The sequence below is a fragment of the Dermacentor andersoni genome, chromosome 7 (assembly GCF_023375885.2).
Source record: "Dermacentor andersoni chromosome 7, qqDerAnde1_hic_scaffold, whole genome shotgun sequence".
In the NCBI taxonomy this organism is placed as follows: Eukaryota; Metazoa; Arthropoda; class Arachnida; order Ixodida; family Ixodidae; genus Dermacentor; species Dermacentor andersoni.
This window is the reverse complement of record NC_092820.1, coordinates 164,771,869-164,791,672: the sequence shown is the minus strand read 5'-3', so window position 1 is coordinate 164,791,672 and position 19,804 is coordinate 164,771,869. Positions and strand designations below refer to the sequence as shown.

General features: G+C 45.7%; 2 protein-coding genes across 2 annotated transcripts; one reads left to right on the top strand and one right to left on the bottom strand.

Moving 5' to 3' along the window:
- Window positions 1–6,350: 6,350 nt before the first annotated feature.
- On the top strand, window positions 6,351–8,655 carry LOC126533309 (endothelin-converting enzyme 1-like). Its single transcript, XM_050180564.2, has one exon. It carries the CDS (start codon window positions 6,392–6,394, stop codon window positions 8,321–8,323), a length of 1,932 nt encoding a protein of 643 aa, XP_050036521.2. The 5' UTR covers window positions 6,351–6,391; the 3' UTR covers window positions 8,324–8,655.
- Window positions 8,656–10,064: 1,409 nt separating this feature from the next.
- On the bottom strand, window positions 10,065–15,163 carry LOC126533216 (PI-PLC X domain-containing protein 1-like). Its single transcript, XM_050180493.3, has 3 exons — window positions 15,031–15,163; window positions 14,124–14,205; window positions 10,065–13,577 (listed from the first exon to the last, which is right to left on the bottom strand). The coding sequence occupies exons 2-3, from the start codon at window positions 14,203–14,205 to the stop codon at window positions 12,340–12,342; spliced, it is 1,320 nt and encodes a 439-aa protein (XP_050036450.1). The 5' UTR covers window positions 15,031–15,163; the 3' UTR covers window positions 10,065–12,339.
- Between the last annotated feature and the right edge of the window lie 4,641 nt (window positions 15,164–19,804).

The following is a 19,804-nucleotide window of genomic DNA, read 5'->3' as shown; positions in this document are numbered from 1 at the left end:
TCCTGTCTCAGTGTCGAAAGATTACAGTGAAGTGTATGGTGCCCTGTATGTGCCTTTTGAAAGTCATTATTGGAAATGACAAATAAAACTTCAGCGTGCTAGAAGTAACAGCTTGAGCGATATTGTGAACTAACATTAGGAAGAGCTCGGAGGCGATATTTTTTGCAACCCAATTGGGCAGTAACTAACATATGTAATGTGGTCTTGTACGAAGAGTTGGAGGCCAGAGACCGCATTTTCTTAAGTGTTGACTGGTTGGCCGGAAGATCTCGTTTTGTTCTCGCATCTTGCCCGGAGGACGAACAGAAAACAGCGCTAAACGACAGGATTAACAGAGGGACACAGACCACAGCGTTAACAACGTAGTGCCTTTATTCTTTCAGTCAGCATATGTATACTATACCACTATCTCGAAGCACGAAAAGCAGCAGTGATTCTGCATGCACAGGTGCAATAAATTGTAATCAATGAGATAGGAAGGCTATATAATAGCCGCGACGCATGTGTAAGCCTCTCCTCCATTTCTCTCCCTGCGAAAGAGGTAGCCTTCCTATCTCACTGATTACAATTTATTGCCCCTGCGCATGTTGAGTTTCTATTGCTTTTTGTGCTTCGGCATAGTAGAAGAGCTTAAATATGCAGACTGAAAGAATAAAGACACTTGGTTGTTAGTCAGCGCTGTGGTCTATGTCCCTCTCTTCGCCCTGTCGTTTCCGTTGTTTTCTACTCGTAATCGGGAACGAACCAGTCCAAATGCGTACTCTCTTGCCCGGATGTTCTCGTTTGAGTGCCCAAATAATGCCTGTCTTCTGACTCATAGTCACTTGAAGGTTGCCGACAACGGGAGCTAATTGCATTTCATGCTTAGCAACAGGTGTCTTGTTCTTCACTCAGTCCCCGTCTGTGCGCGCGGTTAACCCTGTAAGAGGCTTGTGAAAGCTTCATGTACACTGATGCCCACAGTGCGTGGGATCTGTATAATATTTTCTTGCCTTTCTGACTTTTAGAAGCTAAACAATCGAGAAGAGGGCCGCCTGACTCCGCACCAGCCTACCACACCAATCATATATGAAATTTATTTATTTATTTATTTATTTATTTATTTATTTATTTATTTATTTATTTATTCATTCATTTATTTATTTTTTATTTATTCAATACTGCCGGCACTCTTTCTTGACCGCCAAGGCAGGAGTGGGTACGTTGCATTATAGATTATTTTTGGTACAAATCATTGTCGTGTTGTGACGACGAAAGGACAATGAAATACAGAAACACTAACAAGAGTAATACATTATACAATCAACAGTTATTAGCATATGGACTCTTTCTAAAGATTAACAAAAAGCGCGTATCAATCACAAAAAAGGAACAACGGCTGTTAAAAAAGATTCCGACGTTTACAGGTTCGCCACCTCATTCAGCAGCCCGTTCCATTCAACAATAGTCCTCGGGAAAAAGGAACCTTTGTACTCATTTGTTCTACACTGAGGTAGTAAAACAGCCTTGCAGTGTTTTTTATGCGTAGGTTGTGACATGTTATATTGCATGTATGCTTGAAAATGTAGTTTTAGTTGACTGTTTATTAATGATGTTGAATAGCATTTTTAGGCGGTGCAACTTTCTCCGTGATTCGAGTGTGCAAAGACGGGACCGCGTATAAAGATCAGATATGGACACCTGCCTACCATAAGCGTTGTAAGCAAAGCGAAGCACTTTTTTTTAATACGTTCTATGCGGTTAGCTTCTGTTTTGGTGCGTGGATCCCACACTACATCTGCGTACTCAAGTAACGGGCGTACGAGGGACGTGCATGCAACTAATTTCGTTTCACTGTTACAGTGTTTCAAGCGGTGCCTGAGCAACCACAGTCGTTTCGATGCTGTAGAGATGGTATTTTTAATATGAGACTTCCAACTTAATGTTGAATCCGTCGTTATACCCAAGTATTTGAACTGGTTAACAAGGGTGATTTGGTTATTGTTGGCATTGTACGCATAGGGAAGTAGGGCTTTTTACGAGTTATTGTCATTTGAGCGCATTTTGAGGTATTCAATGTCATCTTCCACACATGGCACCAGTTAGTAATAGCCATAAGGTAGTTGTTTAGTGTGGCTTGATCCTTGTTTGTTTCGATGGTGCGGTAGACAATGCAGTCGTCTGCAAAAAAACGGCTGCGTATAGAAGAGTCAATGGCCAGATCATTGAGATATATAAGAAAAAGAAGGGGCCCAAGGACGGAGCCTTGAGGAACCACAGAAAGCGTCGATGCTGTATGAGACTTCGATTTAGCTATTTGTACGTATTGATGGCGGTTAGAAAGGTAAGAGTCGAGCCACATTACAAGGTGGTTGTTAAAATAAATATTTCGCACACCATTCGGCGTATCTGCACAGAAAACGGTTTGGAATATCGTCCGGTCCGGATGACTTCTTTGTTTCGAGGTGAAGTGCTGAAAAATTGCCTGTTCGCTTATGACAAGGTTAGGCATATATATGTTGTTGCCTCTAAATTCGGCAACCGTGTCTCTTCCACGCAGAAATACACTGGGAAATTGGTCATTAAAGGCTGACGCTATTGTGCATGTGTCCGTAACGACAGAGTTGTTCAGAGAAATTTTGGTTACAGGTTCTTTCTTTATGTAAGGCGCTTTCAAAACTTTTGGGGGTCGCTATTAAGAACGTTTTGCATTCTGATGTTAAAAAACTGGCACTTCGACAATCTAATCTTCTTACGGAAGTTGTCTGGAACAACCTGCAAATTGTACCTTTTTTGTGAACGAGCACTTGACAAGCGCATAATACGACGGTTTAATTGAAGGACTTCACGTGTAATCCAAGGGTTAGAGCTGTTCACTTTCCTAGGTTTAAGAGGGACAAACTTCTGTATAAACTCATGAACCGTGTGCTTGAAACTCAGCCATAAATCATCAGCACTAGACGTACCACCCGCAGCCATTTTATCTAGCATGTCATAGTTCAGTTCGAAGGGCTAAAATGCTGTCGTCAGCATGATTAAGGTCAGGAAACGTGGTTTTTGTCCCTCGCGTCTCGGGCCGTCTGAGGTTGCTTGTAAAGAGCACCATGTTATGGTCAGACATTCCAGCTAGAATATCGATTGTTAAACCACGCCGACCAACCGTATCATAAACAAAAACAATATCGAGGCATGAGCTTGTGTCTGGCGTGATTCGCCTTAGGGCGTACACCACCAGCTTGAGATTATAGGAAAATGCAATATCAAGGAGTAAGTCCCAATGCCGATTTGAAGGCTGGGCGCACAGAAGATCCCAGTTTGTTTTAGGCAAGTTGAAATCACGGCCCATAATGATATGAGCATGGTGTTTGCTATGTTCGGCAAGGAAATTGTGCAGCGATTCCAACGTGGCTATGTCAGCGTTCGGAGGCCTATAGACGGCACCGATAAGAACACTGAGATTGAAAACTCTGAGCACGAGCCAGACCATTTCTACATTCGTGCTGTGGTGTACCAAGTAGTAGTCTAAACATTTTTTTTTATTATGACTGGAACACCACTTCCCCTTGGACAGCGGTAAAGGCGAATAATTTCATGCAAATTTGCTACAGCGTCGTTATCAGTAATGCTGTCATGAAGCCAAGTCCCAGTCAGGATAGAAACACCTGGATCGTACATGTGAAGAAAACTTTCATGTTCATCGCACTTGCTCATGATACTTCGGGCATTTACATTGAGCACTGAAAACAGGTTTATTGAAGAGCTTTCCTTTCGTCATCCCAACAGAATTGTCTGCCATTAATCTTAATTTTGTCAAAAAAAGGCATCACTTTGTCGCCGTTATCTCAGTGCTCCTTTCAGCTTTGTCAAAGCTATTTTCGAATATGTTGCACAACTGGTGAAATATCGTCTGAGATGCTAAATGCCGAGTTTCTGAGTTTCCTGCAGTTTTTTCATTATCTTGGCCTTGTCTCTTCCATCCAATAGTTTGAGGATAACCGGTCGGCGTTTATTCACAGAAGGCCTTGCAATTCTACGCTTGTGTTCAAGCGCTACGTCGGATATATTTAACAGATATTTAAATATTTCGTTGCAAACTGTTTGTTCGAGGGACTGCTGATTCTCTTCTGTAATTTCCTTCACGTCATACATGATTAAGTTTTTCGTCCTGCTTCTGTTTTCTAGGTCGTCTACTTTCAACATTAGCTTGTTAGCAGTTTCTTGCAACACGTCAACTTTCAGGGTGTAATCAGTCAGAGTCCCAAACAGGTCGTTCATTTTTTTCTCAATGGAAGACAGCTTGTTAGTAGTTTCACAAAGCTGCTGATTCGTAAAATTCGCGCTTTGTTTTAGCTCTCGTATTTCGTCTAGTATTGTCTTAAGCACTTCCTCGGGTGCTGATTCTGGGTTGGTTTCTATGTCGCCACAGGAAGACAGCAAATCAACAAAACAGCAGTAGGCAAACACCAATCGTAAAAGCAGGTGACCGTGAGCACGGCAGAAGCACGAGACAAACGTTGTCGCTACGACGCGTCTATACTGAGCGTTGGTCTCTCACCTGGAGAAGAAACAAGAACGGATTCGTGGCACGCATGGCCTCAAAGCTTCCGCCGTGCCCACTGCTCGGTGACTGCGTAGCAGTCGAGCTTTTATGCTTCCAAGGGGCTGACGTCGATGACGCGGGTGGGCGATGCGCAGCCATCCACGAGGGCCAGGTGCGCATGCCCCAGGGCTCATCGGTGCTATTGCGTGATCCTGAGCTGTGCCGGAGAACAAGCTGCTCCGTCATATCAAGTTCGAATGCTTCGTAACATTTCTCAGTCGGTGTAGCGTTAAGGTAGGCAAAAAGCACGGCCCGGAGAAGAAACAAGAATGGATTCGTGAGACGCATGGCCTCAAAGCTTCCGCCATGCCCACTATTTATTTTAATACCGCCAAATACTACCAAATAAATACCATGCCCACATTATTTTAATACCGCCAAAATGGCACTATCAATCATGTTATCTCTTTAAAATATTGTCTCTGTAGTCTAATTTATTTCCATATTATTTTCTGGCTTTCTACTTTAGCTTGCCTAATCTGCACTGTCTCTTCCAAGTGCTGTCTCCAGTCCTTGCTTTACCTGCCAGTGTCATGGCCAATCAAATTACGCTGCCGCATTCCCTCCCTAAATTTCTATTTACACAGGTCGGGTTTGGTTCCCTCTCCCCTCTGTTCTTTTTGTGAAGAGGAGGAGACGATACAACACTTTCTTCTATCTTGTCGCCGCTTTGCTGCGTTAAGAAAAGGATTGTTGGAGATACCTTTTCGAAGAATTGGCCTGGACTTGACAGAACCTACAATTCTTTCGTTCGGGGCGTCCACTTTGGGATTCAGCCACAGGGATGCATGCTTCGCTGTCCAAACATTCCTTACAGAATCTAAACGAATGCCCTGCTAAATTCTATTTTTTTTATTACTTTTAAATTAATTATTACTCATTCAACAGCACCTTCCTGATTTTATTTTAGCCGGTAATTCAACCCTATTCAATGCTATTCCCATAGATATTAGGAAATTTATGCTCTATATAATTTTGGAATAATCCACCCATTTCTTGGCCAATCCCCCATCGTGGGTAGGAGCCACACGTGCCACAGGCTACAACAACAACAACAACAACCGTAGTAGGTAAGCGCCAGGGAATGAGGAGCGAGCAAGCAAGCCTCGTGCGGCGCGTGGACCTCGTTCGCTTAGCTGGCAAGAAGCAGAAGAAGAAGACATCCGTCCGGTCGGCAGCAAATTGCAATCCAGCACGCCGCAAGGGATGAAGGGCTCCGCAAAAAACCGCGCCCGAGGAGGGATCCAGGGGTTGATCTCTCCTCTCTCGCCGATCTTGTCTCCTAAATCGCGCCCGCTATCTCCCATGGCCGGTACCCGGGACCCGGGGCTGCAGACTGGAGCCGCAACCCCATGGCGACGGTTCGCCATCGGAGGAGCCCGATCTGCAAATGTTTTGTCGCCGAGAACTCCTGCAGCGCCGCGCGACAACGTCCGGAAGTCAAAGCCCCGGCCTCCATCCCGTCCAGAATGGATGTCACCATCGAGCGCTGGTGGTCAGCTGCCCTTGTCACCTACCGTCACATCCTGGGAGACCCAGGCAAACGACGCGAGTACAACGGAGGATGTAACGTATAGCAAATTCACTGACAAGCCACCTCTGTTCCTCGGCATCATCCCAGACGATGACAAGGGCTCACTCGAGTACTCCGTCTACATGACGGCCTACACAGTTGGCTTCGCCGCCCTGCTGGTCTTTATCACGGTCGCTGCGAGCGCCTACTTCCCACACTGCGACAATCCTGTGAGCTGCTTCGACCTAAACAGTGAGCTACAGCGCAGCAGACTTGTCGATGTAGACCCGTGTGATGACATGTTCGAGCACGTCTGCGGCCGCTGGACCAGCATGTACCCTGAGCAGCAAGACCTGTTCGAAGTCCTCAACAACAGGCTGCGCGTCTCCTTGCTTGAGAACATCGATCAAGTGAACGCTGACTCCCGTGACGCGGTTGATAAGGCGGCCGCTGCGATGACCGCGTGCATGAACGTCCCAGAAGCTGATATTGATCACGCCGAAACTATTCGGCAGGTGCTGCGTCAACGCGGATTAACGTTTCCCGCCAGTAAAAAGCGCTCTACACGCGAAGTGTTCGGCGTCCTCATCGCGCTCACCCTGCAGGACCTTCTGGGCGTTTTCTTCCAGCTCAAGCTCACACCATACTTGAAGGCAGAGGATAGATTCGTCTTCGAATTCAGGTACGCCGAGACCATGTTCAGGTATGTCACGGACGCGGAAGTGCTCGAATCATGCGTCCGTGCTTACGACCCGAATCTAGAAGGCGCTCGGGACGTGGCGGAGAGGCTTGCGAACGTGGAAACTGATGTCAGAACCATAACAGAAATGCATTCTGGGGGGAATGAGCAGCCGCAGTATTACAAGTTCTCTGAGATTGATGACGTTTACTATAACAGGACTCAGCATGAAGTTTACATGACCGCGCAGTGGTGGCTTGATGAAATCAATAAACATATACCTGAGAATTCAGTCATAAATATGGCGTCAGAAATTCTCATCAAAGATCATCACGCCTTGTTTCTGACCATTGATGTGCTGAGAGCGTATTCCACCAGCAGCTTGCACCTTCAGACCTACATAGCCTGGAAAGTCATCAAGTACCTTTCGTATGCGGCGTCCAACAGGATGTTTTTCTGCCACTTCCATTTAACCAACGTCCACTGGGTGAATACTTTCGCCAGAGCACTCGACCGATGCACGAGCTACATCAAGGTTGTCATACCGCACGCCCTGCTCAAGTTACAGGTCAAGCATATCCTAGACGACGAGACCATAAACTACACCAATACGATCGCCGACCGCATCAGGTACCAAATGGAGGTCTCTTACAATTTCTCGTTATTCGACCAAGAGTCGGCAAGAGGTGTAGTTCAGCGCCTTCGGTCCATCCACCAGATTATTGGCATGGCCTCAAAACTTCGCAGTAACACCGCACTAAATTCCTACTACTCTCATATACCGAAACCCGAAGCACCATTCAAGTTCGTGGACTGGCTGGTCGAAGCTCACCGCGCTGTGGCAGCGCACAAGAAACGCTTTCTTCAGCCCTCCCCTGATGGAACGGCCTCTATCAGCCGAGACGACTGGGACCTGACGGGAATATCGGTGGGCGCCTTCTACGTCATCGTGTACCACATTATCTACCTACCCGGCAGCATACTCCTGCCACCGTTCATGGTTCCGTACGGGCCAAACTCTTACAACTATGGCGGGATCGGTAAGGTAATTGGCCACGAATTGACGCACGCATTTGATCCCAAATACCTGGACCTCAACCCTAGGGGCGAGAAGCAAATCTTCTACACGCCTCAGTTCCTTCAGAAGTATCAGGAACTACAGGATTGCATCGTCCTGCAGGCCAACAAGTTGACTGAGAGTGCCGTCGCCGGAAACAACTCCATCAGTGAGGCTTTCGCCGACAGCGCAGGAGTTGAAGCCGCCTACCTCGCGTACAGGGCTCTGCCAGAGTCTGATCGCCAGGCTGGATCGGGGTACTACACAGCAGACCAGTCCTTTTTTGCCGGCGGCTGCTACATGTTTTGCCAGGCTGAAGATGATTACTCGGAGTTAAGCATCTACCTGCCGCACAGCCTTCGCTGCAAACAACCCTGCCTCAACACGCAAGAATTCGCGAGCGCTTTCGGCTGCAAAGAAGGATCGCCGATGTTCCCGCATAAGCGGTGTGACGTGCACGACTTTTTGAGGATCCCACAGGGGGGAACGCGCTAAGGCCATGCCGACGTGTTCTTCAGCTTGTATTTGCGACAGCGTGACATTAACTGTTGTTTTTTTTTTCTGCCGCCTCGGAGTGGTTGCTTGTGTGTGACTTTCCAAGCACTTGGTAGAGCGAATCACGAGAGTTCAGTCGCTGCGCTCCCTTGTTATGCTCCATTGCTATGATATATCGCTCCCAGTGCAGCGTCATGTTGAAGATTCGTGTTTTATAACAGCAATGAAGAACGATGGCATACAAGAGCATTTCCAGCAGGAAATCTCGACTACCGATTTGCACTCGACCATATTGAAGGATAGTGTAAAGTAAATGCTATTTGATAGGTTAATTTGTCTTCCTAATCTTGCAGTATCTTTGTAAATTTCATCCACATTCACGAAACACGTGTTTTGCGGTATGTTTCTCCATGCGTTTGGCTTTACAACCTCTTTTGAGTAGTGTAAAGGCTGTTTATAACATCTCATTTTTTATGTTACAACGCGTTCATTGTGAGCTCAGCGTTGGGCGATCCAGAGAAAAAAAGGAATATAGCTTTTTGTGTTCCACAAGGTTGCCTAATTCTTGACGTGTTTTGTGCTTCTCTAAATATACGTGAACTGTGGCTATCATAATTTGCGAACGAGATTATAAAATGTCTCGGTGGATAATCCCACATCGTCAATGCAGATTTCGCTCAAATGCTCATTTTGTGTCTGCTAGTGAAAACCTTGTTTGAGCTAACAAGCTGTAGCAATACTTGCGACGAGTGGCTGGCTGATCAAAAATATTGCCTCACCGGATAAGCGGCGGCGTTCCGTTTCGGCGTTATAGGCGCGGTTTCTCTCATCGGAAAGCACGCCAACGCACATTGTCCCCTATACAGTGTATCTCGGCTAACGTTAGCGAAGTTGTTCAGCAAGAAAAAAAAACTTTCTTCAGAATACAATGCAAGACACAATGATAAAACCTAAGCGATTACTCAAACATCGTAGGTTTCATAATTCTATCTCGCACTAGGATTTTCTAGCGTTTCTTTTGTTCGTTGAACGGCTTGGCTAACGGTAGCTTGCACGCTAGGTAGACACACTCGTTAAGCGTGTTTCGTGAGCGTGCTTCCATAACGGCTGATCGCACTTCGCTTCAGAAAGCAGGTGCGATTTTTATACTACGTTTCGTACATCAGATGCAACGCTGTGGAAGCTACGCACGTGGTGGGGTCCCCAAATTTTATCACTCCGCGCGTTCCGTCTGTGCTTCGCTGGGCGCCAGCGGCGTTTGCTCGCGCGAGCATGCACGTGAGGCTGTCGCGACGGGTTGCAAATAAACTAAAAGCAAATTAATATGAAATAACGTGTTAGCAGTTGAATGAGCGCATGGTTTGCCTGCTTCTAAGGGTAAAGACTTATTTTATTAAGAACGGACCTTAGATAAAGAACATTTTCACAAAAATTGGTCAAAAGACACAACTCTTTCTAAGTGCGAACGCAGCCACTACAGAAAGTATCTCTAACCTCCACAGCGTTGCACCTGGTGTATGAAACGGAGTATAGCGTCGCATGTAGAACGCACGTGGTGATTTTTGACAGCTTCCATATATGTTACCTGAAGATCAGAAGCTTAGTGGTCACATATTATAGACTTAGGGGCATCGATATTTTCTGTCTCGCCGTAATGATTCCTCGTTGCTTTCCACAAACGTTTAAATGAAGGGCACATTGAGTCCAGAGCATCACGGATGTGACTACGAAGGAGCCATGATAATTGGTACCAGTTTATTGAAATCACTTATCCAGTCTCGTTATTGCGCCAGATGAGCGGCTGTTAACGTTGTCAGAATAATGACTAAAGCATAGTCTTAGTCGCATAGATTAACACATAGGCCATATGCACGAAAAAAAGGGCAACAAAAAATGCAGCTTCACTCAAGGCGAAGCGATGAGAACGATAGAGAGTTTTAGCGTTGCGCTGAAGGCGTCTTGGAAAGCTGGGACGATGAGGAGACCCGCCAACGGGGGTGCACGCCTCGCAATCATAAGTGCACCGGATGAAATCCCAGAAACGGTCACCGTTCTCCAGTGCCCCCCCCCCCCCCCAAAAAAAAATGATTAGGTAGATTTAGCTCGGCGTGTACTACTGTTGCGGCTATTAGCATTCCTGCTCAACAGAAACACTAAGTTGTGTGCGCACAGCACTGAAGCTAGCAGTGGGAAGCAGAACGCCGGCCGGGCTCCAGCAGAGCCGATTGAGCGCAACGTGACGCTGCGTCCTCGTCGATTTTGCAGCCGAACGCACTGTGCGTCTCTGGAGGCATCCTAACCCTCCACGCGTCGGCCGCTCATGTGCCGTCGATATCTGCACTGCACGACAACGCCAATGGAGACGGCGCCAGCGCGCTTCGAGCCGTTCGTGCCATCGATGAAAAAGCTCGTGTGCTTCGATGTAGCTGCAGCGTAACGGATCCGAGCTTGTGAATATTATTAAGGAGTCCCCCACTACGGTGTGTCTTATGATCACATCGTGATTTTGGCACCTAAAGCTCCATAGTCAGTCAGTCTGTCAAGAACTTTATTGAGGTCCTGAGGGGGTTTAAGCCGTTGGAGATCGCACGCGGGGAGCTCCTTGGGCCGAAACCGTAGGCGCCGCCCAAGTCGGGACGGGAACGTGGTGACGCTACGCCAGTTCTTGGGCCCTCTGGACGGCCTTGAGTTGGAGGTTGAGGTCCGGGCTTTTGAGGGCTTCTTCCCATTCGGGCTCACTGGAGAGAGGGCCCTCTGGTAACGCGGTACATTGCCAAAGCATGTGCGAGAGTGAGCAATAGAGTTCTGGGCAGTCTGGGCAGTCTTAATGTTTATATGCTCCATAGTTTAGTACCTTTATTTCTTTCAAGTCAATTAGGCTTTTTTTTTTTTTTCATTTCGGGTCAGGGTGGCAAGCATAGGTAAGGAAAGGCCTCACCGCGATTTCAGAATATGTTAGCTCACCTGCAGTATGGGCCCAATATGTGTAACCTCTTCGTAATAAGGTAGAGGAAGACAGGCTGTTTAAGAAAAAAAAATGTGAAAGGTTTGCCTAGCGCGAGTCCTATCAAGCTACTCCATGTGAACGCGATGATAAATGAGTTGATGTGCACAGGACATATATGCACTTGACACACACATAGCCCACACGTAGCACAACGTACAATACTGAAGTGTCTCGTTAACATCATTGTCTCGGAAAAGTTAAGCGTGCCTTCGTAGTGCAAGACGTACAGGTTGCAGTAGTTCATGGTCTCGGTGCGTGCTGCAGCTCAAGGTGTGAACCGGCTGAGGTGTATTTAGCGTGGTCATCCATGTTATGAACTAAAGGGCGCTGACCATTTCTGTTACGGTGGTAAAATAACTCAAGAAACTTATTCCCTCGCCACAAACTGACTTGGGATGTGCGCTGCAAACACGTTATTGGATTTCTCCTCGAGAACGAAGGCATCTACTAATTGAAGACGAGAGAAAATCGGATACTATTTGTTGGTCGCAGTTAAGTGGCGCTAACACATAAATTCAATATGCTCAATGAGAATATTCCATTGACTTCAATTGTTTTATGTAACACTTGATTCAATAAATTTTACATTCTTAATGCTCACTTTGCTCTAATACGGGTTAATCATTGCATTTCAAGCTTTTTTGTGCTAAAGCTGGATTTTCTAGAACCCATTTTCATAGGCATTTATTGTGCAATTGAATACCACGCTAGTATATTCCCAAGCATCTGCTACGCGAAACTTCTTAATTTTCTAAAGTTCACACAACGGCGTTTGTAGGAGCGTTCTTTGCATATGGAGATTATTTTCAGAGCACAATGGTCACCACATAGTGGAATTACAATCATCTAGGAGCAAGGTCACTTGAAGAATTATGCACAGTAAGTTTGTTTTGTTCTTGTCACGCTGTATATTTACTTGCAGCAACGTTTTCACAAGCGAGAACCCCGCGTTACTCGTTCAGCATGTGGCGAATTCCGCCGTCACTTTTCAAGACGTATTTTTTGTTCATCATGGCAAGACACCACCATCACACCTTCTCAGTCCTCCTTTTATCTCTCCCCTGTACTTGTTAGCTTCAATGGCCAGTTCAATAGTGCCACTGCCCAGAAAATAATCGTTCGTCACGATGTTTGTGCATTTCCAAAAGCGCTCCCTGAACATGTTTGTCACGTTGAAATTGACAATTTCCGCCAGCTCGCGCACTGTGTCTACTTGGGATGGAAACTTGACCGTCAGCTCGGCTTGAGCAGAAGACAAAGTTCCAGGGAACTTCTTGCAGGCGTTTTCTTCGAGGTATTCTACAAGATAGTTGAGATCTTGCGCGTCCGCCCAGTTTTGAACTACTCCCGGGCACAGGAACTCAGAGTAGGGACCTACGTAGTCGTAGTTATACATCAGAAACACGGTCGGCTTATTATGTTTTGCCTGTTTACCACATCCACCAAGTAAGTCTTCAAGTGTGCTGTTGAACAGTGTTCTCTGTGCCGTGAGTTCCCCGAGGGTATTTACAATCACTTCTACAAGCATTCGATGACGTTCGTTGACTGGATCGACGTAGCGGTCGAAACCGAGAGTAAACCTGTGGAAATCTAGTAACACAACTTCCCCCGTGGTTTCGACGAAGCTACGAACCTGCCGCAGAATAGCCTCCAGCGTAACCTGTGCCTTGAACTTATCGTGAAACATCCAGAACACGCCGTCGACGAACCCAACTCTCAAGTCCAGAGACCTTATTCCAAAGGCAAGCTGTTGGGCGATAGATTGGTCTTGCGTGAAGATGAAGTCCCCCACGGGCCATTCTCGTCTCAGGCGGTACATGGCGGAATCGTGAGTCCCTGGCACAAAGAGCTCGTCGAGTTTGAGATTAGAAATGTGGCAGCAGCTCTCACGCATCCACCTCGGATGCCCGCGAAGGCAGGATGATTCGATGACTACGCTGCTGTTGTCGGTGACGTCGACTTGTAGTAGGACGGCCCAGTACCCGAGGCAACTTCCGGTCATCACTCGTTCGGTGCTGTATTCCGGGTACTTCACCGACGTCGTCAGTCGCCCAGCGCTTTGTTTCACGGGGTGCAGCTGTGCGTTCTTCCAATTATTTGACCTCGGAGTTTGCGAGAGTAGAGCGACAAAAGTCTTGTTGAGGAGGTCGACGTCCACGCCATACCAGTTGACCTCAAAGTGACCTGCTTTCCTGAGTGCGCCTTCGTATGACGACACCGTGAGATATACGCCGCGCTGTTTTAAACCTGCAGTGGTAAGTAGAACACAGTAAAGTAATACCGATTAAATTCAAGAACCAGAACTAAGCGCAAATCCTAGCCATAAGACTTAACGTAAAATGGCGGCTCGCATATGGCGCTCAGAGGGATATCGCCAAACATTTATAATAGCGAAAATTGTTGTTCCGAGAAAATACGAGGACAATGAAAGGAAGACAGCGACTTTTGTTCAGTGCGAAAAAAAAATCTTGCTCATATGAAATACCACCTTGGCCAAATATACGACGTATTAAACGCCAACTTTCATGCCTCACAATAACGCGGACGCTTGTACGTGCACAATATAAAGTGTCGTCTGCATCGCAACTATGGAACTGCGCCAGGAACTCATTATGTTTAATGAGCGAGACAAGTATTTAAACGTGCTTTACCAGTACACCACAGAAAAGACAGACTGCTGTTATCTCAGTCTTTAAAGCTAGAGTATAAACTAGCGGCCTCACTGATCGCACACTGGATATCAAAGCACTCATTTCTTCGTGATAGAGAAGTTACTCAAATTTGTGTACCAACCTGTACTGTAGACATGAACGGAGGTGAAAATAAGCAGGCAGACCGCACCCGTGGCGTAGTTGGCCTTCGTATCGTAATACATCTGCAAGGAAAAGCGAGTTAATTTGTTAAGTACTCCTGACATTTTATTGAGCTTCACATAATCACACCCACATCTTCATCGACTGTCAGTGGCATTGGTTTTCGCGCAGGGGTGAAAATATGCAATCGTTACAGAATAATATCCAACTTGAAAGGCGCGAAGCTAAACCCATATTGTATCATTCTTCCAAGCACGTAAACCACGATTTGTCCTGCGTTAAACTTGGCATGGTGTTACCGAGTATGGCAGCGAAAAGCGCTTCAAACATTATTAGGTAGCCTGCAATTTGTGTCATCAATTTATGCAAGTAAACGTTCTGTTGTGGTATTTCATCAATCCAAACAAAAAAGTTCGTTTTCATCTTTCGTTTTCAAATAAATTGCTACAAAGCTGTCAAGTAAGGCTAACCTAACGCGCAAGATTTCGGTAGCACGACTTCGTAAATTTCAGCAAGTGAACATTTTTGCGATTTAAGTAGGCTTCAAAGCAAAGCACTAAGCGCATCTACGAAGCTGATACCGCGTGTACTTTACGTCGTAATCGTGGCGTTCACTACACGCGGTACATAAGCAAAAATTATTTGACTATTCGCCTTGTTGTTTGAGAAATCTTCAGCTCACTTTTTTTTTTTTTTCGCGAGTCAACTAGGTGTCGGCTGCTAAGTACTTGAAGCGAACTTCTGGGTGCCGCCATGCAAGCAAGCCAAAAGTTTATTAACACTGCTCTGAAGGCGCACTTCAGAACAATGTTAATAAAAATGATACACGCGGTTTCTTTAGATTTATATCCAAGCTTCAAGCAGAGTATAAAACGGTATCAGCGCACCTTTGGACGACGATGAAAAGGAGATACGCGCTCTCTCGCACAGTCACACGTGTCTGATGGTCAGCGTTTTCTCTCCGCAAACGTGAGCAACGTCCTTATCTCCTTATCGTGATACGTCGTCCGATGTGGATGGCACGCAGCGATTGCTTCCTGAAGTGGATGCCTTCGTGAACAGATGATAGCGGGGTTCCTGTGGGAAGGGAGACCTAAGTTATCGTGAAACCATGCATATGTGGTGCGCACTAATATCTTTTTTCTACAGTTCATAATGTTACGACTCAATTAGTCCAGTCGCTGACCTTCCCGCGGAATTGCTTCCCCAAAGATAGAATTACCGGTACTTGTTTTAATGCGATTGATGTTCTTTCATAATTTCACTAACTTTGCGGCATCTAACATCTTTCACATTCCCCAGAGACCCCAGTTGTCTACCTAGCTTTGACCACTAGGTATGGGCTGTCGTTCCGAGCACGCAACAAGAGCCATTGGTTATGTGTCAGAATAGACAACTTGCTGCTGACTTCTGTCTGGCATGGTAGCCAACTTGGTTTACCGGGTACATGCCACTGGGTATCTATGTATAGAGAACAATTAAGTACAAGTTTTTAATAAGCACTCTGCGTCTGTGCGTATTCTAACGTGGCGCTGTACGGGCGCAGAAGTAGAATGTCGCGCGCGAGGGATTGGTAATCGATCGTAATGCAACTTGTGTATTGTGTAGTACGTAGATACAATAGAAATTATATCTATTTCACATAACTTTCGACTTACAAAAGTTCAAATTACCCATTTTTATTGAAATCATATTTCTCAAAATAAGTATTACATTGTATTTCACCCTTGCCCCACCCAGTTAATGGCCGATCACCGAAAGAGGGTTGCGCCACGTCATGAAGGAACAAGAACAACAATAAGCTTCGCACCGTCCCATTTCCTTTCTCTTCCCTTTTCGCCATTCGCACGTTAAATGAAGCCATCACATCCGTAAAAGCTTTGGTATAAGTGCTGTTCACTGGGCACCCTGGACAATCCAGTCCTACAAGACGTTCGAAGAAGCAGACATCTGGTCGGACTACCACCAGAACCAACAGCCATGGCCAACGCCGCAGCAGGCAAGTCGACGGGCTACGCCGAAGCGGGCATCATGTCAACCAATGCAACCTAGCTGCTAGACGCCTGAACCGAGCATATTCTCAGGCAAAACGGGTGAAAACATGAGACAGTTCAAAGTAGTTGTTTCCTATCACATATGTGGCTCCTACCACATGCCAAAGTAGTAGCAGTAGTAGTAGGAGTAGCAGTAGTAGTAGGAGTAGTAGTAGTGGTGGTGGTGGTGGTGGTGGTGGTGGTGGTGGTGGTGGTGGTAGTTGTTGTTGTTGTTGTTGTTGTTGTTGTTGTTGTTGTTGTTGTTGTTGTTGTTGTTTCGAAAGTAGCCGATCACCAATCCCTCGCGCCCGACTTCCTCTTCTTCTAGCTCCTCGAGTGCCGCTTCACAAGTTACAACTATGTGTCTGTCTCGTTACTTCCCTCATAATAATCACAATAATCGTCATAATAATCATCATATCACATAACGCATCATATTATCACCAATTACACTCCCATCATAGGAAATATTTTGTTTAGCATTAACATCGCTAATCATCCCCAAGGATGAATGCAATGCCAATTTTTGTACTGTGTCTTGCAACAGGTCCTGTCTGATTATGTGTAGAAAAAAAAATTAAGCATTTGCAAAAGTAAACGAACGCTCAAGGTGGATGACCTGGTGTTTCATCCATGCTGCGTTTCGTTTGTCACCAATCAGTTAAAGTTTTGTACCCAGACCCTCATATAACGCGACTTTGTTATTTCGACAGAGAAAAGATTGTAAAAGACATTAACATTCCGTAAATTGCGGGATTAAAGGCACTTCTTCCTCGTCATAGGCGTATTTTAGTTCCACTACAGGACAATGACCTCTCTAGGAAATATCTGATTACCCCAGCCCTAACTCAATCGACTACGTTACACGCCTGCAAATCTCTTGACCTTATTAGTTCATTTTATCTTTTATTGCTCTCCACATAGGTTGCCTTGCATTTGCAATATTATTTTTATTTTTATTTTGCTATAGAAGACCGTCACTCTGTGCAACGCAATTCCTGCATCTTAATGTCACCTAGAGTGCCGTCTACCCGTGCTTTAAACCCTCTGGGATCACGAAAGGCCCTGGGGGTAAAAATAGATCAAAATAATTTAAATCAAATCCATGCTTGTCGTCTTCCTGTCTGCTAGTGTTAGACCTATTATTTTCTACTCCGTCCTGGTTGCACGGGGCTAAGTTTCTTTTAATCTATGTCTTATGCCACAAGCCAGAAGAATACCAGAATATATTACATTTTATCTGGACCTAATAATTTCACAAACGATTCAGAAACGTCATATTCACTTAGCGTAATGCAATGCACGAACAGAATGTCCAAATCTAAATGCGGTGTATATTTGCAGATCGTATTTGAGTTTCAAGCAAATCATTGGTTTATGCCATTAGCGACACCTGTTGCGAGACGGAAATGGGGGAAGGGGACGATGCTTTGACACAGCCTCGGCCACGTAAGACAAAATAGATTCAGGCACACTAATTTTCATTCATTCGAAGTCCTCAGCCATATCAACCTGCACGCATCGCCTATAATCAGTTGCTTTATGGGACATGAAGTGTGCTGTAGCGGTTTTCCAATTCGGGAATGGCATATTCGTGCCGGAAAAGCCGCTGATGCTCTCGGCCAACAACGAGAGAGAAATACTGAAAACAATAAGATTGACAAAATGTTGAAGCAGCTGACATGGTATCAATGCGCATGCCATTCCATGCGGTCTCCAGACTTCGCCCCTTATCACCCCTTGTCGGTGCTCGCCGCACTAGAGCCGCTGATCGGAGCCCCCAGCTGACTGTATATTCATTTCTGGGTACCGGTGCGGCTGACGCGCAAGCATACCTTAGACTAACCTTACTGTGACGTCGTTTTGTGGAGGTTATTATTGTTGTTATTATTTTTGAGACAGCAGCCTCAACAAATATGCGTAACCCCGTGGCTTCTTGTGGCGATCTCTTCGAGTGCCATTTTTGCACTTTATTGATGATAAGCTCAATGGTGGACTAGTGTCCACCTGTTGCGAATTCCTCTTCTATATCACCTTCATTTCTTGTTGCGCCTTTACGTCACCCTTCCTCGTTCCTTAGTGCAGAGTAGCAGCAGAACTGATAGTTGGGCGAGTTGGTACGAACTCATAGTAGAATATTTAGCGCGCACAATTGACAAGGACACAGTGAAGGCGCTCGTGACAAAGCGCTCGTGTGCCCCCCTTCACTGTGTCCTTGGCAATTGTGCGCGCTAAATATTTTACTATGCAGAGTAGCAGGCCAGAGCGCGCTAGCTCAGGCCAAGCGCCCTGCCTTCATTAAAACAAGTCCTCTCTCCCTCATTACAAAGTTACCAAGGGGTCTTTCGGCTCCCTCTTAGGTTATTAAGTGAAGCGTATTCTTACTGCGGACAGGTAACGGCCCAGCGTTATTCATTTCCGTGCATGTGAAGTGCATGTGCGTTAACGGTGCTTCATGCACTGGGAAATTTGCAGGCTGTGCGCTTTCGTCCTCGTCTACGTTATTGTTCTTTATGCGTTTGATCTCTCTCATGTTGCGTATCTAAATGATGATCTCCTCGACTACCTGTCTGCAATGCTTATCTTTACTAAACATTCATAAAATATTGCCGCCAGGCCGCCTCATGACGATAGATCCGCCTGCTGCCAACATCGCCATTCTTCTCATTATCGAAGGCGATACTCCTGTGAAGTGCAACCGACTAGCCGCTTTGTTGGCCTTCTTTTCCGAAGTACTCTGACGTAGATCGCGTCGCAGATTGCCAACGTGATTGAAGCACGTCTGTGTAGTGCGTCAAGTACGCCAAACATCAAATTTGGGTGTGAACCAACTTGAAATTTTGGGGTGAGCCAACTTGAAATTTTGGAGTGGGCCTACCTGAAATTTCGGAGTGGGCCAACTTCATATTTTGGTCTGCGCCAACTTCATATTTGGGGGTGGGCCAACTTTCGAAGTTTTGAACAGAGCTAACTTGAAATTTGCGGGTGGGGCAACTTAAATTCGGGGGTATGCTTACGCATACTCAGAGAACTCCAATGGAACATCTGTATAATTATCTGCCCCTTCATTCACGTGATGCTTGACCTTGTATCATATGGAACTGGCCATGAAATTCGACATAAATTTATAGTTTGTATCAATGGATACAATATACGAGGTTGGCTGGAGGGCGGCGTTGAATACCTTAATCAGAAAATGTAAGACGTCCGACAGTTACCATAACATCATTACCTGCTATGGCTGTATCCTTTATGGAAAGCTACCCGCAGGTCAGAATAGGTGAAAGGAAACTGGGAATTCAAAAAAACTCGACAAACTACTTCTCTCGCATCTCTCGCAAGTAGGTTTTATTTTACGGTTCAGCGTGAATTCTTCCGTATTAACCCCATTTGTTCGAATGCCTGTCTATCTGCTCGTTTAATTTGTTTGCTTGATCCTTCCTATAAGTGCAGTCCATTTCAAGTTTTCTGGAGACGCCATTTGATTGATTGATTGATTGATTGATTGATTGATTGATTGATTGATTGATTGATTGATTGATTCATTGATTGATTGATTGATTGATTGATTGATTGATTGATTGATTGATTGATTGATTGATTGATTGATTGATTGATTGATTGATTG

What these genes read in the sequence shown, in the direction of transcription:
- LOC126533309 (XM_050180564.2), top strand. Translation starts at nt 6,392, where the DNA reads ATGTTCGAGCACGTCTGCGGCCGCTGGACCAGCATGTACCCTGAGCAG.
- LOC126533216 (XM_050180493.3), bottom strand. Translation starts at nt 14,205, where the DNA reads ATGTATTACGATACGAAGGCCAACTACGCCACGGGTGCGGTCTGCCTG. An exon ending in CGTTCATGTCTACAGTACAG is followed by an intron (nt 13,578 to 14,123) that starts GTTGGTACACAA and finishes TTACCACTGCAG; the next exon opens with GTTTAAAACAGCGCGGCGTA.